General features: G+C 46.3%; 1 protein-coding gene across 2 annotated transcripts; it reads left to right on the top strand.

Annotated features, from left to right (window-relative positions):
• Window positions 1-3,638: 3,638 nt before the first annotated feature.
• On the top strand, window positions 3,639-7,282 carry LOC119435571 (tubulin beta chain). Of its 2 annotated transcripts, none has more exons than XM_037702373.2 (7): window positions 3,639-3,773; window positions 4,587-4,695; window positions 5,146-5,253; window positions 5,778-6,022; window positions 6,142-6,341; window positions 6,490-6,926; window positions 7,031-7,282. In XM_037702373.2, the coding sequence occupies exons 1-7, from the start codon at window positions 3,717-3,719 to the stop codon at window positions 7,210-7,212; spliced, it is 1,338 nt and encodes a 445-aa protein (XP_037558301.1). In that variant the 5' UTR covers window positions 3,639-3,716; the 3' UTR covers window positions 7,213-7,282. The 2 variants fall into 2 exon arrangements, with proteins under 2 accessions (XP_037558301.1, XP_037558300.1); XM_037702372.2 differs by having other exon boundaries at window positions 5,143-5,253.
• Window positions 7,283-13,017: the final 5,735 nt, after the last annotated feature.

Below are 13,017 nucleotides of genomic sequence, written 5' to 3'. Positions count from 1 at the left end.
AGCTCGCGATACCACAATTCCCTAGAACATGATTTTGAATTCATAAAGGAACCAAAATGTTTGGTTAAACTGACCTGCCAAATCTCTCCGTTACACTTGCTGAGTAAGTGGAGGCGGACGTGTGTAAACAGGTAGAAACATCGATGGCACATACGCAGGATGGTTCACACTTTGTTTATTCTGTTGCCAACGAAGAGGCGGCTGCAGATTCCTCAGTTTTCGCTTGGTTTCCATAGTCCCCCGTGAGGGCTACGCAACACAATTACAGCAGAACAACATTATCACACTTTCTCATGTGAGCGGCTGTGTTGTGGAGAATGCGAGTAATTCGCTTACCCAACACGCGAACGGCCCGTATCTAGCGCTCTCTCCTTTCTCCTTCATACGACCGCGATGGAAATCGGTAAAACTGAACGTTGTTATTCAGTCCTTCACGTTCATGGCAATTTACAACGAAACAGTAACGTCGATTGCGGCGTTTCTTCGTAGCGCGCGGAGCTGTCGCGGTTGCCGTCGTGCTCGCCATCGCCATAGAAGGAGTGAGCCAACAAGAACTTTACGGCAGTTCGGCGGCACGTCCGACTAGCGGAGAAATTCATAGCTCTCATTCTGGCTGTTAAATGCGCAAAACATTCGCAATATGAACAAAAATTAAGTTAAATCGTTGTTTCGCACTCGCTAGCTGCTTAGGCAACTTAGCAAGGGAGTCGGCCTTTGCACTACTCAATTATTACATCTTCGCACCGACAGGTGGCGCTACGCGTCTTGCAAAACTCCAGAGTCTGACGTCTATACGCTGCTTGCGCCGTTTGGACACTATAGCTTAATCAGCTCCGAAAGCGCTTTTGCATGTTCTCTGAATCAAAGCTTCGTGTCGTCCACCTAGTCACCGTCTGCGATATCTCCGAAAACAGAGGTTTTCTAAGCCGCGCCGGCTTCATACACTTCCATTGTAAACAAGGAGGCAACGGAGGCAGTAGAGGCAAGCAATGGACGCGTCACGACGTGATCAAACATGGAAGCGCCCACGGGATCGCCGCGAAAAAGGTCAATAACATACGTGGGGCTGCGCATGAACGCACCTCCCTGGTATATACGACTCCGAGGAATGTGGTGTGATGCACATGCTGGAGAGGGCGGTCGTTCATCGTCAGGTCTCGGTGGAGTAATGAGCATTTGCTTCTTGCGCTAAATATTATATACTTGCTTTCAGAGATGTTTAGAGCTAACCTCTGCAGACTCGAAAGAAACAAATGCGCTAGTTCATCAGTGTAACGTGCTTTATTTGGCAGCACCCTGCAGGAGCCCGGTCGAGAGAGTTCTTCGCATTTAGAAATCTGCCAACCTTCATTTCAACGTAAAGCATACCATAAAACATTCCGATCCCGAGTGATATCACACGTAATACGCCAAAAAGAAATTGAAGTAACGGCTAGGGATACAGTATAGCTATAGATATACTGTAGCTTCAGTTATTTGTTCTTTGTTTTGAGTATACGCTCAAAACAAAGAATCAAAATTATACTATTGTTCACTCGTTGCGTGTCGAGCGCTCGCTGCACTTTCAGTACAGCCGGAATGAAGCAACTTTGGCCCTATAGCTGTGCAGACCATATAGAGGGTTTCCTATAAAACTCTTTCCCTCTTGTTTTCTTTGTCTATACATCTCTCTCTTTATTATGCAGATGATGCACAAGCGTTTCCCGTGGCAGTTGTGTATAGCAATCGCCGACAATGATAACCTTCATGTTCTTTTATGCATGACGTCGATCGGTGACGTCACGGTGGAGGGTATAAAAAGACCAGACGCTAAATGAACACATCCATTCTTCTGTTGCTCAGTCGGCATGTGGCTTGTGACACATAGGCAATAGCCGTACTTTCGCATTTTCGTTTTCTGGGTACAATTGGCGAAGAGAGAGCTCTTTATTGGAAGCCAGATATCTTTTCCGGGGTGAATATGACTACTGACATGCTACTTTGCATAGGGAGGGGTAATGTGAATAAAACATTCCAGGGCGGAAAAAATAAAAAAGAGAGCGAGTAAACCTGATAATTACGTATGGTACATTACGCACGTAACGTTCCTATCTGAAACACAAAGCTAATTACAATATGCACCGACACGAGCGGCATCGTCTCTGACTGAAGCAAGGTGGCATGAGGGTAGGCCCCAGTTTTCAGAATGTTCGTTCTGGTCGTATAATGCCGTGGCTAACAGGTGACCGCTTCTACTAAGCTTCACAGAGAGAAAACACTGCGCACAGACACTGGAGGCAGCAGAATGTGTGGTGGGCTTACCAGTAAGCAGAGCTATCCATCACAAAGCAAATACGCAAAACGGGCGCGCAGGCTCTGACATTTAACATAAACTGTCCTATATTTGTATTAAAGTCGGCGTTATTATTATTATTATATTATTATTATTATTATTATTATTATTATTATTATTATTATTATTATTATTATTATTATTAGTTGTTGTTGTTGCTACGCGACTCAACGAAGCGGCTGACTGCAACGCGAGCTTGCCGAGCGTACAGCGGAACATCTTTGTGCGATTGTGTGAGAGATATGAAATAAGAGATGGATACGAGCTCTGATAGGAGTATAGGGTCAAGTTCACACGAACGCAATTCTCCCGTATTGCCGCAAGTACCGGATATCGCAGACGCGACAGGTAGCACGTGCAACCAGATGGAAAAAAATGAAGAAATAAAGGAACTAAATAAATAAATAAATAAATAAATAAATAAATAAATAAATAAATAAATAAATAAATAAATAAATAAAACAAGAAATTATTCAAATTCCTTCAAGTGTGGGAATCGACGTTATGCGAAGCATTTTGCAGGCAGCTAGCTGGCTACCCAGCATCGTTCGGTGATTTTCTCAGTTACCTGATGGGCGATCGTGTTTGTTTAAAGTACTAAGCAATTGTGCGTGTTAAGCGAGTCTACGTGTGGCGAAATAAGGAAGAAGACGATACCATGTTATGTCATGCATTTCATGGTGTGACATGTCATTCATGTGATGACACGGTATTCATGTCATACATACGCTTATATAATCCAGTTAAAGAGATGACCACAACGGCGTGAGAGATTAGATCGTGACATCGATATTATGAGTGTCTTGTCATGCATGCATCCCAGGCATATCCTGATAGAACGACCACGACGGCATAAGAGGCTAGATAGATGAACTCAAATGAACTAAGTAAGCACGCATTCTTTAGGCATCCGTGCGTCTCCAAGAGCATTTCCCTCGGGGCGTAGCGATCAAGACGCCCAGCGCTCCCAACAGAAGCAGCCTACCTAGCTGGCCCAGCCCCTACTGCCTCTCGCCGGTGCCGCCGGCGCGCAGAGCGAGGCGCGCGGACCGGATCTCTCACCACTACGTAAGGCGGCGCTGGCATCGAGGTACGCTGAAAAAATAGTTCTCACCGCTTTGCAGTAATTTCCCAAATCTACGCAGTTTTACACATGGAAAAAGAAATTGTCAACGTGAGAAATTTTCTTTCGTATGCATTACGCATATATTTTCACGTTTTTACATTTCAGAGGATTGCCACACCTACGCGTAGCAACACGTATGAGCAGCAATCACGACGGCCGCCCGTGCAGCGAGCGCTGCTATAAATTCCCTTTCCCCTGTGCCGCGCCGGCAGTCACCATCTCGGCGCTGGAGGTGTAGTGTCATATTCAAGTCTCAGGATGCGTGAGATAGTCCACATTCAGGCCGGGCAGTGCGGAAATCAGATCGGAGCGAAGGTAAGGTGGAAGCTAGTTTTGACTTGGTAGTTGAACGCGAATTGTACTTGTTGCTCATGTTTGTCAACTTTTCCTTAATTGCATTCCAGCGATTTCTTGGTGCTCGGGTGTGTCCGTTAATTTCGATCTGCGGAAATCGAATCAATGTTTTTAACATACATGGGAACGGTATTCTTAGTGGCGTGCGTAAAACCTCTAGAGTGAGGAAGTTGTTCTACGCGAAGAAATCCATCGCATGTGCGCACCCCTTTCCTTTCCGGTTCTTGTTTGGAGTGACTGCTCTTGTGTGATTAAATCCTAGCTGTTAGCTTCTGCTGGTTCAACATATTCCTAACACCCATACATAACCGTAGCACACAAGCACAACTGGCTACTTGGCATGACGAGAGTTTGGCATAACATGCATTGTTACATGTTGAGGTTCAATTATCGGAGCTTGGCTTTCCGGACGGGGTGTGGCTTCACGCAGAGCGTTCCGGCACAGAGGCAAAGCCTAGATCTCTTACTCGATCAATTCTTGCAGAGTTGTGTCGTCATTTAGGTTATGTGCGTTGTGTGATTCAACAATTCTACGCATTTTGGTAGCGCAGATTTTTCAACCGGCACAGGCCGGTTGCCCCCTAGGCATTAGTTTAACAGAGACGACGGGTTGCCGCCAGGCGGCTCCAGTCCTTTTAATGAAATGTCGTGGCGCGCTATTCGAAAATTGCCGGCGGGCATATGATTGCGTGCACTCTCTCTCTATGCCTCTCCCTCTCCAGTTTTTCTTCTTCAGTGCAAGCTTATGCATGTTATTATGTGCTTTGTTTGCAGTTCTGGGAGGTTATCTCGGACGAACATGGCATTGACCCCACCGGAACTTACCATGGGGACTCGGACCTTCAGTTAGAACGGATCAATGTGTACTACAATGAAGCCTCTGGTACTTGCTTATTCGTTGCTTTCGTCTGCAACACAGTGTACATGTTGGGCCCGCCCTTCCGTTGCTTTGGGCTGCTCATGTCTGACCAATGCCAGAGCAACGAAGGGCGGCCCGCCTGCGCCCATCACATAAGTGTCGCCGTTCACAATTTGCGCACATTCTCGTTTTTCTCGCTGCTTGTGCGATGTAGCTTAGTTTTGCTGTTTTCTCTTTACAATATTGTTTTCTTTCCCATGTCGCTGGGTATTGAAAGGGCATGTTTGGCAGCTTTAAATTAAAATGCAACTTGCATGAAGCTGTTGAGTTGGGAGTTTCTTCTTAAACTTCTAATTGCACTTGGGCTAAGTGTCGCCACATTTAAGGGCTACAGATTCTTTTATACTGTGTGAATTATTGTCCTCGCTGCATGTGAGTTGCCACTAAGTGGTGATTTTCTTTTTGCTTGAGGAGGTAAATACGTGCCTCGTGCCATTCTTGTGGACTTGGAGCCTGGCACCATGGACTCTGTGCGGTCTGGGCCTTTCGGACAACTCTTCCGGCCAGACAACTTTGTGTTCGGTAAGCACTTTTCTCTACACACAGCAATTTACTACCTGTCACAGTGCTGGCATTCTGCTGCTGAGCACGAGACTGCAGGTTCAATTTGCAGCCTCGGCATCTGCAATTCCCTTAGCATGAATGCAAAAAATTTTCGTGCACCAAGCTTCATAAACATGTTAAATACATCACATGTAGTCCCAATTAATCCAGAGTCCCGCACATGATTTCTCATGGCGCTTGTGCTGCTTTGGGACAGTTGCACAACCACAATTGGACAACGTAATTTACTGTAGAGTCTGGAACATTCTGAATAGTGTTGCACAGCACCAACCACCTTTTTATTTGTGTAGCATGTGTTACATCGCTTGCCAAATATTCGTATATGCTTATCACTTGTGTGCACCCTGCTTGCTTTTGTGGCGCCTTAGTGTGTGCTTCTGCCAATGGTGCCTGCGCTATTCTTGGGACGTGAAAGTTGTTGCTACAGTTGCCATGGAATTTGATTTCCAAATCTTGCTCCTCCTGTTCATCTATCTTTTCAGGCCAGAGTGGTGCTGGCAACAACTGGGCAAAGGGTCACTACACTGAAGGCGCCGAATTGGTGGACTCGGTTCTTGATGTTGTTCGCAAGGAAGCAGAAAGCTGCGACTGTCTGCAAGGATTCCAGCTTACCCATTCTCTCGGTGGAGGTACTGGGTCTGGCATGGGCACACTTCTTATCTCTAAAATTCGTGAGGAGTACCCTGACCGCATCATGAACACATTCAGTGTTGTCCCCTCGCCTAAGGTTTGTGAATACTCTTTGTATGCCTCGCTTATCTTTCCTCTATGCCCTTCAATTGTTTCCATCCAGTGTTTCAATTTCTGCAAGTTGTGCTCATGGTACATTACCCATCCTTTCTGCAGGTTTCAGACACTGTTGTTGAGCCCTACAATGCCACCCTTTCTGTGCACCAGCTGGTAGAAAACACTGATGAAACTTACTGCATTGACAACGAGGCTCTCTATGACATTTGCTTCAGAACCCTCAAGCTCACCACTCCTACATACGGCGATCTCAACCACCTAGTTTCGGCAACAATGTCTGGTGTCACAACTTGTCTGAGGTATGCATGCATGCTCCCCCTGCATTGCCACATATTTTTATACTGTATATTTGCTGTTTTTTACTACTGCACTGTTTAGCACATATCCCTAGCATTTGGTTTCCTTCCAGTGCACTGCAGTGTCTTACTGTGAAAATGTTTGTTTCAGGTTCCCTGGCCAACTGAATGCCGACCTGCGTAAACTGGCTGTCAACATGGTTCCCTTCCCACGTCTCCACTTCTTCATGCCTGGCTTTGCCCCACTGACTTCACGTGGCAGCCAACAGTACAGAGCACTGACTGTGCCGGAACTGACACAGCAGATGTTTGATGCAAAGAACATGATGGCTGCCTGTGATCCGCGCCACGGCCGCTACCTCACAGTTGCTGCTGTTTTCAGGGGCCGAATGAGTATGCGAGAAGTTGACGAGCAGATGCTCAACGTGCAGAACAAGAACTCTAGCTACTTCGTAGAGTGGATCCCAAACAATGTCAAGACTGCAGTGTGCGACATTCCACCCCGTGGTCTCAAGATGTCTGCAACATTCATTGGCAACAGCACTGCCATCCAGGAGCTGTTTAAGAGAATCTCTGAACAATTCACGGGTCAGTCTCACCTTTCCTTTGAAAAAGAATCTTCGGACTGCATTTATTGGTATTCTAATGTGCGTTCACTGCCTATACTGAATGTGTGTTATTTCTTTTTACAGCCATGTTCAGGCGCAAGGCCTTCCTTCATTGGTACACTGGGGAAGGTATGGATGAGATGGAATTCACAGAGGCAGAGTCGAATATGAATGACCTGGTGTCTGAGTACCAGCAGTACCAGGAAGCCACAGCTGATGAGGAAGGAGAGTTTGAAGATGAAGAGGAGGTCCAAGCAGAGGCATAAGCGAGCCATTTTTTTAAGAATTGCAGAGTGTGGTGCTTTTTTTTTCTCCACAATAAAGTTTTTTATTTAATATTGTTCTTTCTTTACACTGAAGGAGTCAAGGTTTTAACCGCCGTATTTTGTACAGAGGACCCCGCTATGGCCCAGACTGCTGGGGTATTGCACATACAGAAGCAACTATGATCCATGGCAGGTGCTGCCAGTAACATAGATTTGTAATTTCCTTAGGGATGCTTGAGGTATCTGAAAGTTCAAATATGCCCCGTAGTTCTGTGTGTGCAGTTATTCATGAAAATTTCATCCTTGCTTCACGCTGGCTCTTCTATGGGGCCATTTTGTGCGATTTGAAGATATGTTAGGCTACTGGGGAATGTAGCTTAACTGTTGAGGCCTAGCACTAAGCATAACACATTTTATGCTTAAATAAGCCTGCATTCTATGTGCATTACTGCTTCAACTTGTGACTTGTTGTGCGACATTCTTGCCTAAGCCAAAAGCACGGGTCGTATTGACCGTTTCGGCAGTCTTTACAAACTTGATCATTTGCAAATGGACCATGTGCTTTTCACACCTTTATAAAGGGGCCCCTGAACCGCCTCTAACATTTTTTTTAACGCATTTCAAATAAGTGCACATCGGTTACAGAATGCCCCGACGATCGTCCTTCGCGAACGCGGAAGCGATACGTCCACGGGGAGGCCACAAGTTAAAAGAACAAGCCTGTGCTCCCTCTCCCCGGCCTCTCCGGTAGGGTGCCTTGATGCGCGCACTTGATGCACCCTAGTTCTGGTGCCTTTCCCCCACATGGTGATGTCATCAGGGTGTTGCAGGTGACGTCACCAAGGGTAAACGCTGTCTATTTTGTCGGGTAACGAGGACGACAGTGCCAACATGGTAGAATCCACTGCGTATTTCGAGAACGGAGGGGCTTTTTGCCCATTGCGTGCACGGACATAGTTTCTTACCATTACTAGATGTAACTCTGGCGCTGCGATCGTCAGCCACCATGGGATTGATGGGTAGTACTGGATTGGACTGACCTTTGTGCTTGGGCTTCAGATGTTCTTGTCGCTTCGTTTATTACGCTTTATCTGGGCCTAAAGTTGCAATTTATACTTTTTTTTAATGCCGAGGGTAATAAGACTGCAAGCACGCACAATCCGCTAATTGCAGCGGTTCACTTGTCCATACTCCGTGTGTATGGTTTCAGTATCGTGCTTCTGTGCTAGAGGTCTTGTTTCCAATCCTGGCCGTCGGACAAAGTCAAGTCACGAAGCCATTTAAAGCCAGATAGAAGAAAGTTTAGACAAATCCATGTACTACCCATGATTCCCATGCAGGCTGAACCGGCCCACTGGCAGCTCCCGTAGACTAGCGCCACAGTTCCCTCTAGCATGAAACTCTATTGCCACGGAGCCTTTTATGAAGCTTCATTCGGTCGACGTCGCCGCGAAGGGCGATTAGCGGCAGACAACCGGAGAAGCCTTACTACTGGTGAAGTGACGCACCCCGTAGTTTCGCTTCCCTAGTCCCTACGTATAGTTTGTTGAGCGTACGCGCAAGGGGTAAAGAGCGTGAGTTTGGAGACTGGCGAAGGAAGAGCAAGAAACAGCGGCGGCCGCGTAAACATTTTTTTTTGTCACTTGGAAAAGAGGCGTTATTGTGGTTATTATTCCAGTAGTTATTGCCTGAAGCAGTACCATGAACGGTCATATAAGATGAGACCCAAGCAACAATGTCGCTAGCTAGGCAAAAGAACTTCTTCTTGGGCAAGTTGGTGCTGAGATCTCCTAGGTATACTTGACTGTGGCGCGAAATACATTTCGTGAAAAGGGGACAGAAGAGAGGAGACAGTGAAGGGCCAACAGGTATGTTGGCCCTTCACTGTCTCCTCTCTTCTGTCCCCTTTTCACGAAATGTATTTCGCGCCACAGACAAGTATATATACCTAGGAAATCGATAGCTAGGCAGTTAGAGGTAGATCAGTAGCTGTAAAAGCTGATAGTTCGGCCATGACAACAGGGAGTAGATTGACACGTATTGATCAGTCATCAGTAAACCCCAATGCCGGTGACCGTGTAGAACTCGTTCTTGATGGAAAAAAAAAAAAAGATCACTTGCAAATCCTACGCGTCTGACCTATATACACATTGTGTTCTCTACAGGGTGCCCTAACCTCCTCAATAAAAAGGGAACAAAACAAAAGGGGGAAAAATGAACTTCCGCAAGTGACGGCTTAACCATGTACTTCTCACTACTTCTTTTTGGGCGAGTTGGTACATCTTGAAACTTTGGTAAGCTAGCGCAAACAGACGACCACAAGAAGAGAGACACGGACATACAGGCGCTGACTAACAACGGTTTTATTGTGAAGGATAGCACACCTTATATATGCCAGAGTTAAGCAAGGGAAAGCGGGAACATAACAAGGGTAACAATCGTGCCAACAACGCAAGCGCAAAACAGCCAACCAGGCGCAACAAGACGCACAACAATTTTTTTCTTTCTATCTAAACCCCCGATAGCCGCATCCAGAGATAAAATTCAGGTCAAGAGAGATCAAGGGAAGGGGTTCTGAAGCACTTGCTACCGAACTTCCTGATGTGGTAGGCTTCCAAACTGATGCGCGCTGTCTTGTCACTACTCTTTCCTAGAATCGTCGTCTCCTTTTACCGGGCCACACAATCAGTGCACTTGCGAACGTGCGCAACTATATGGCGTATTTGTCATCTCGTTTTTTTCAGTTTTAGAGCGTGTTCCCCTAAACGGTCATTGACACAAGCGACCAGTTTCGCCGACGTAAAACATCCCACAAGACATGGGGAATGCAATACACCACTCCAGGAACATTTAACGAACGGCGGTTGGTGGTTCTTCTGGCATCCACGTTTACTGGTGTTGCAGATACGTGGGCACAACTTTCCCAGCTTGTTAGGGGCAGAAAAACAAATTGGCACGCCGTGCCTACTTGCCACCTTCTTTAGATTGTGGGAGAGTTTGTGGATGTAGGGGACCACCTCAGGTCTATGTGCCTTCCGGTGATCCTCCGCCGTTGTACTTCCCGTTCCACGCTTGAATTTTTGAAGGAGGGGAGAGTTTGTGGATGTAGGGGACCACCTCAGGTCTATGTGCCTTCCGGTGATCCTTCGCCGTTGTACTTCCCGTTCCACGCTTGATTTTGAGGAGGGTAACACCCTAAGGGTGTGAGTTATAGACACATTTACACCCTTTTTTACTTTTAAGGGGTGTAAATTATTTACAGTGTAGCACGTATTGAGCAACAGAAAGCTGTATCGGAGTTTTCTCATGGTTGGTCTACAATTTTCTCATTGACACTTTTCATCTAATTTATAATAATTGAGAAGTTAATTATTTAAGACTAATTATCTAATTAGGCAGATGTAAGAAATAATCTGATTACCTCTCCAAGTGACGGCAAACAACATTACCTTGGTTCTGTCCAGCACGTGGTATTTGCGTATTTTTAAAGTTGGCCCAAGTGTAATTAAAACACCCTATATATATATATTATATATATATATATATATATATATATATATATAAGCCGTATGTCTTTTATTTGCCTATGTGTGTTATCATCGTCATCTGTGGACTGCGCTGTGTCTTCGCCGAATCTTCGGTCAGAATAAAGGCTGTGCCGCACTGTACTGCCGCAATAAATATATTGCCGGTAGAAATGGCTATATGGGTTAATTAACATGAAACCATAGGCTAGTTCGCGACTCATTTTCATGCAGGAACAGCGCTAAAGACGCGAACACATAGTGAAGGCACATGGGAAACGAAACGTCGCGCCACTAACTTATTATGATTGCGACAGACAACATTTAAATGGGCTTAGAGCGGGATAAAAAAACGGTGAAAAACATTAAAATATGAGGCGTTCACCATTAAAACGGTGTGTTTCATTGCACAAAACAGGGTTTTCCTCAAGAAGTTCACTGGAACGCCCATGCATTTCGTCGGACACTTTGAAATACCTCGAAACTGGTTCAGTCCTGAGAATTCGTTCCAAGTGGATACGCCTTGCGAACTGAGCGGCTATAATTCGTAGATTGAAAGATGAGCCGTAAAATAATTAATGAAAAAGTTAATTAGCGCAATTATGTTAATTATTCAAATAGGGCGTTTCGATTTCTCGTGGAGTAATGGCCGCATCATCGAGTAGTTTAGATCAAGGATTATAACTGTGCTATCTGCCACAGGCATTTTTTAAAATTGTTGTAGTTTAAAATGAAACACCCCTATATTATATATATATATATATATATATATATTCACTGCAAAAATTACCTAGTAAACTGATTATTAGTTAAATTTTAGTACTTTATGTTAGATTCTTCCCCAAATATTTAAATCCTCCATGATGGGTATGATCCATCAACAGAGCGCAAACAAACCGGGCACTTGGTCTCTCTTCGTCCTCGTGGGTGCTCGCCGACCTGGGTCCCTCTATATACTGTGGAACGCCGTCCACACATCCCTTTTCATAGATTAGTTACTTGGAATTGCCTCAACCTTCGAGTTGCCAAGCGATGCCATCCACGTCGTGGATCGATCCCGCTGCCCCACCACTACTGCAAGCATCCGCTGCACCGTCGAGGACGGCGTCACGCCTCCGCGGCGGCTCCATGACAGGACAACATCGGTGATATTTCTCGAGCCATATTCATGCTGTCGCAATAGCTCCATGATATGGCGAGCTCCTTCCGTTCCGTCATCGCTTACACCATAGTCGAACACTGCTTCCCGAGTTGCATGGTTTTCTGGCCGATCCTACCATCTGGGTCTGCACCGTAGACTCTGTTACCCTCCGACATTCTTTGCCAGAGACTGTGAAGAAATCTAAAGGCACGTGCCTCTGAAGAGCGGCTCAAGCCTGACATAGTTCTAAAAAAGCACGTATTAGCTACATGTCGGCCAACCTAGAGCACGTCGCTGTTATCTGCTTTGCAACGATTCCCAGCGCTTATGACGCTCGGTTCACGACGATGCATCGCGCCGGCAAGGCGAGAGCAAGGATATCGTCTCCTTCATCTAAGAAAAATTACGGCTCTTATTGGAAGCTTGCAGCCTGACATGGACTCACCCGGCAGCCAGACAGTATGTCATCGACGAGATATATGACTCGACGCACGCGGCCATACTGTCTGTGCAGCCAGTCGAACCTTATTTACATGTTTTCGTCCGACGGGCGGCGGAGTTGCAGGACACCGCAAGTCGACGTGTGGTAGTTACTGAAGAGGAGCCCGTTACTTCACAGAGCGGGTGCCTATCGTGCGGGCTCGAGCCTCGAGTATGGATATAGGAGTGCCCACAAGCGTCACGTCAGGTCATTCAGTACCAAACGTGTCCGCTTTCAACGCTGCAAGTCCGCGTCGACGGCATATGGAAGCTGCACAACTCTTGCGGACACTGTAGCTGAGCGTACGTCGCTGCTTCGACGCCGGCCACGCCCAGTCGCACTCCATTCCTGGATCGAGGCACCCTTTCGAGGCCTCGGCGGCAACATATTCCCTGTCGGTGCTCTTGGCCTTCAGCTATGATGTTGCGCCGCTATAAGCATGAGGTTGCAGGATCAAATCCCGACCGCAGCACCTGTATTTCGATGACGGCGAAATGCAAAAACGCTTGTGTAATGTGTATACCGTGCATTGGGTGCACGGTAAAGCTCCTCAGGTAGCCAAAATTAATCAGCAGTCCCACTACGGCGTACGTGCCTCATAATCAGACCTGGTTTTGACACGTAATATCCCAGAATTTTTTTTGACTTCAGCTTCACAC

This window comes from Dermacentor silvarum, unplaced genomic scaffold (genome assembly GCF_013339745.2).
Source record: "Dermacentor silvarum isolate Dsil-2018 unplaced genomic scaffold, BIME_Dsil_1.4 Seq793, whole genome shotgun sequence".
NCBI lineage: Eukaryota > Metazoa > Arthropoda > Arachnida > Ixodida > Ixodidae > Dermacentor > Dermacentor silvarum.
This window is presented reverse-complemented; position numbering and strand designations above follow the sequence as displayed.